The 5,627-nt window shown below is 39.1% G+C and overlaps 1 protein-coding gene across 1 annotated transcript; it reads left to right on the top strand.

Annotated features, from left to right (window-relative positions):
• On the top strand, positions 1-5,627 carry LOC133448992 (blue-sensitive opsin). The gene is made up of 5 exons (XM_061728040.1): positions 1-522; positions 1,010-1,178; positions 1,265-1,430; positions 2,267-2,506; positions 5,026-5,627. Exons 1-5 carry the CDS (start codon positions 144-146, stop codon positions 5,128-5,130), a joined length of 1,059 nt encoding a protein of 352 aa, XP_061584024.1. The 5' UTR covers positions 1-143; the 3' UTR covers positions 5,131-5,627.

Raw genomic sequence — 5,627 nt, 5'->3', positions numbered from 1 at the left:
CACACCTCTGACAGAAGATCGCAAAGAAACATGAAAGATTGCACTACTGTTTGAGTCTAGTTGTACATTATTTACATTATTTTCACATAGTATAACTTCATTTATTTTTAATAAAAGATTTTCTTCGACACGTGCTGAAGAAAATGAGAACCAATCGTCCCATGGAGTTACCGGAGGACTTCTGGATCCCCATCCCTTTGGACACCAACAACATCTCAGCCTTCAGTCCATACTTGGTACCCCAGGACCATTTGGGAAGCCTGGGGCTTTTTTACTCCATGTCAGCTTTTATGTTTTTCTTGTTTGCGGCTGGGACGGCCATCAACGTCCTTACTGTTGCATGTACTGCTCAATACAAGAAGCTGCGGTCTCATCTGAACTACATCCTGGTCAACATGGCAGTGGCGAACCTCCTGGTTTCTTCTGTAGGCTCTTTCACCTGTTTCTACTGCTTCGCCTTCAGATACATGGCTCTCGGCCCGCTGGGCTGCAAGATCGAAGGATTTACGGCAACTCTTGGTGGTAAGGGTTTGAATGGTGCAGACAAGCTCCACTGTGTTAAAGTGTACAGGACTGTTGCAGAAAATTAGAATATTATGATAAAGTTCTTTATTTTCTGTAATGCAATGAAAAAAACTAAAATGTCATACATTCTGGATTCATTACAAATCAACTGAAATATCGGAAGCCTTTTATTATTTTAATATTGCTGATTATGGCTTACAGTTTAAGATTAAGATTCCCAGAATATTCTAATTTTTTGAGATAGGATATTTGAGTTTTCTTAAGCTGTAAGCCATGATCAGCAATGTTAAAATAATAAAAGGCTTGCAATATTTCAGTTGATTTGTAATGAATCCAGAATGTATGACATTTTTGCATTACAGAAAATAAAGGACTTTATCACAATATTCAAATTTTCTGAGACAGTCCTGTATGTATGTTTTTAGACTCTTCATCTAAAATAAAGCTCAGTATATATTCTATCAGTGTTATTGTCTTTTCTCAGGCATGGTGAGCCTTTGGTCTCTTGCCGTGATTGCATTTGAAAGATGGCTGGTCATCTGCAAGCCACTCGGGAACTTCCAGTTCAGGTCTGAACACGCTTTAGTGCTCTGTGGGCTGACTTGGGTCTGTGCTATGTGTGCTGCAGTTCCTCCCCTAGTCGGATGGAGTAGGTGAGTAAATGATGACCAAGTGAACGATTGCAATAAACGGAAAGTAAAAAAAAACGCATACGCTCAGTGTGTTTGTTACGTTTCAGGTATATTCCAGAAGGGATGCAATGTTCCTGTGGACCGGACTGGTATACGACGGGCAATAAGTTTAACAATGAGTCCTACGTGATGTTCCTTTTCGGATTCTGCTTTGCATTTCCTTTCTGTATGATCATGTTCTGCTACTCACAGCTGCTGTTCATGCTGAAATCGGTAGGTAATAAACTGGCTGTACCTTTATGAAACCGTCTTATGAAACTGAAGTACCATCACATCTTCGTCCATGTGTAGAGGTGTCAAAAGTATTCACATTCATTACTCAGGTAGAAGTATAGATACTAGAGTTTAAAAATACTCCTGTAGAAGTTGAAGTATCAAATCAAGTCTTTTACTCAAGTAAAAGTATAAAAGTACTGGTTTCAAAACTACTTAAAGTATAAAAGTAAAAGTAATGTAAGGGGGAAAAAAGCCATTAAGGACAAAAGCCATTGAAAATGAATGCATGTTAGTATAATGTAAATATATTAAAGAACCATATATGTGTACTATTGAGCATTAACATGTGTTTCAGAGAGCAGGAGATATGATGACTAGTTGCCTATAAGTATTGTAATGGTGCAAAAAGTCAAACTTCAGAGGCATGTTATCATTTATCCTAACCTTTATTGGAATGTACATCCAAGTTTAGTTGCAGGAATCTGAGGGAACGGATGTAAGAACAAAACTGGACAAGAACATCTGAAACAACCACAACCAAATTCACTCTATCCGGATGGAGCAATTTAACTGGATAGTTTTTATTTAAAGGCTGAAATGAAATAGAGTAACGAGGCTGTTTTTAAAATGTAAGGAGTAAAAAGTACAGATAATTGCGTGAAAATGTAAGGAGTAAAAGTAAAAAGTCGTCTGAAAAAATATTACTCCAGTGAAGTATAGATAACCAAAACTTCTACTTAAGTAAGGTAACGAAGTATTTGTACTTTGTTACTTGACACTTCTGTCCATGTGTCATTTTAGTGGTGACCCCGACACTGGGTTTGTCTTGACAGGCAGCCAAGGCCCAAGCCGAGTCCGCCTCCACCCAGAAAGCAGAGAAGGAGGTGACCAGGATGGTGGTGGTCATGGTGCTGGGCTTCCTGGTGTGCTACCTGCCGTATGCATCCTTCGCTGTCTGGGTGGTCAACAACCGAGGGCAGACGTTTGACCTAAGACTTGCAACCATACCCTCCTGCGTGTCCAAGGCCTCCACCGTCTACAACCCCTGCATCTACGTCCTCCTTAATAAGCAGGTGGGTTTATGTCAAATGTTAAATAACCTTAGCAGGGATAATATGAACACTGTTTTTATGCTGCTGATGAGGTAAGACGAGGTGAGACAGGCATCGTTATTGCTGACACATCCGATGAAGCTCTCTCATGTTGACTTCATGAAAGACTAAAGACTTTACTTGGGGAGAACCAACAATGTGGTTTTCTGATCTTTTCATTGTTTTGGGCTGTTGGTGTCAGGCTGAGACTCAATGCAGGACTCAGGCCCTGTTTACACGGAGCAAAAACGGAGGCGTTTTCATGTGTTTTGGCCGTTCGTTTACACGAAAACGGAGCTCAAAGCCCCCAAAAACGATCATTTCTGAAAACTCCGGCCAAAGTGGAGATTTTCAAAAACTCTGTTTTCACGTTTGCTTGTAAACGGAAGAAAACGGAGGAAAACGGAGATTTCAGGCTCAGAACGTCACATTATGCCACAGAAACGTCACCAGCATCATTTGTGCAACCTGTGTTTACAATTTGTTTGGCCACCGTCAATATTTTCTTTTTTTTTACCTGTTTTAAATTCTAAAGTCACACTTAAAAGTAACTCCACTTCTCTGTCACTCCAAACGAAAGACTCTCGTTCCGTCTTGGAAGTAACTGGCAGTCAAGGCTGATTTATGGTTCCGCGTTACACCAACGCAGAGCCTACGGCGCAGGGTACGCGGCGATTTCATGCGTTTTTACAGGGTTTTCATGCGGGTTCGAGGATATTTTTGAAAACGTAGAGGGGAAAATATCCGTTTTTGTAAATACCCGGCTATGTGTAAACGTGGCCTCAGATGCAGGGATATTAGAGAACAGGCTTTGATTGAATTCACCGGAAACCTCGGACCGAGTGACAAACAAATGGCTATAAACAAAACTAGACACTATACTCTGACTATAGAGAGAACAATAAACATTTTAAGAGGAGGGAAACTTTTTTTTTATTTTTTCATTTCACCAGATAAAAAGACCCAAGGGTGACCTGGCCAAGGAAGGCAGCAGCACACGTCCACAAATAACACACAAATAACAGTAATCACAAAATAAACATTAAAATGAGAGTGCAAACTGTTTTCGCAAATAAAGTGCAATAGTGGTGACTTCAGTAACATGTAAAAACAAAAAACAAAAACACTGCCAAAAGGATTCCCGTTGTCGGTCTTTTAGAAAAGAGCGAAAGGCTTCAAGTGAGATAAGTTCGGGCATTTTTAGTTCAAATTGGAGGATATTCCAAGCAGAGGGTGCAGAGAAACTAAAAGCTTTTTTCCCCCTAAGTTGGTCCGAACACGAGGAACCGCCGGGTGCAAAATATAATTTGATTTTAAAGCAGGCTTAAAATAAAGAAAGAAACAAACACAAAACACTCCGTATGGAGGAAAAACCTGCCTATATAAAATAATTTGGCTACAAACACAAATCACTCTTAAGGAGGAAGAAACCAAGAACTACCAATCTAAGCTAGGATATAAGTTAAACAACAAAAAAAATAATTAAAAAAATCACTCTTTAACGAGGACTAAACAAAGGACTATGAATCTAAGCTCTAAGCTATGGTAGAAAATTTTCAAAAAAAAAAAAAAATCACTTGTCACGAGGAACCAACGGGTTACTATGGCTATTATTATAGCGATTACTAAGTCTGTGGACGTGGACCAAGACTCTGGTGCAGGACAAGGACAAAGACACTCTGGAACAAGACAAGGGGAACAGACTATTTAAACACATGGAGGGAAATAGGAGACCGGTGGAAACACTTAGGGCAATCAGACTGAGACACATGAGGAAGGGCAAGGGACCTGAAACAAGAGGAGAATTACTTTTCAAAATAAAACAGGAAATGGCAGGACAAAACAAACCCAAGACAAGACAACCTCACCACGGTGTGACAGTTGGACACAAACTCAGCGTAGGGCTGTGCGATTAATCGATTTTAAATCTAAATCGGATTTATTAATCAAGACGATGTTAAAAAAAGGAAAATCGGAAAATCGATTTTCCGATTTTCATTACAGCTCGTCTAGTCATCTTTGTTTGGTCAAGAAAATTGTAAATGTTGTCACTTTACTAAACTCAAGGAGGATTTACAGTATCATTCAATTGCACTTCATTCCCAATAGGGAAATTTGTTTGCTATTTTTCTTTAAAAATAAAGATAAAATATTTGAAACATTTTGATTTGTAATTGTCATTTTAATAATGTTCAAAAAAAAATATTTGAAACAATTTATTCCATTGTCTTTTGTAGTTTTACCAAAAAAAAATCGAAAATCGGGTTTTCAGAGAAAAAAAATCGGGATTTTATTTTTGTCCAAAATCGCCCAGCCCTAACTCAGCTCCTCTAATACTTTCAAGAGTGCTCATTTCTAAACTGAGCGGTAGTCAGTTAGTAGTCTTAATCACATTCCTTTAACACTCCACGCCCCATGTCTGTTTTCTCCCAGCAGCAGACACAGCGGGAGAAGAGCTGAGCTGCCACGACTGAAGTGTTCATGTTTGTCTTCTCTTTCAGTTCCGCTCATGCATGAGGCAGATGCTGGGGATGAGTTCAGGCGACGATGAGGACTCATCGACAAGTCAGTCAGTCACCGAAGTCTCAAAAGTTGGACCGTCTTAAACTGTTGGATTCTCTTACTGGATCTGAAAATGACACTGACCAATTATATCACGGCTGTATTTTTAATTCTTCCTACACGTAAAGAGTTTGCAAAGAAAAATGTACAAAAGGCATATAGTGAATAAATGAATAAAAGATGTATGTGATTAAGATATTATTGCTGTTAAAATGTTATTTACTGCACATGATGTTGAACATGAAACAAAACCACATATCTTCAATTATGGATTTTAACCTAAAAGCTTCTTTTCACGCTTGAATGGGAAAAAGAAGGTCACTCAAAACCCATAAAGTAAACGTATCTGAAACCCTTGTGAATAAGTCATCCTGCATGTCAAGCCCTGTGTGCATAAACCTGTAAATATGTAGCAATAAGGAATTAATAAAGATCTATGAATGCTGATGCTCGTGCTTGAAAAGTACACTATCCGTGGACACACACACACACACAGGCATCTGGATCAACCAGTTAGTTCGTTGCTACATGGGAGGTTAAC

This window comes from Cololabis saira, chromosome 8, assembly GCF_033807715.1.
Source record: "Cololabis saira isolate AMF1-May2022 chromosome 8, fColSai1.1, whole genome shotgun sequence".
Taxonomy (NCBI): Eukaryota; Metazoa; Chordata; class Actinopteri; order Beloniformes; family Belonidae; genus Cololabis; species Cololabis saira.
Note: the sequence above shows the minus strand (reverse complement) of the source record. Positions and strands in the feature narration are given on the sequence as shown.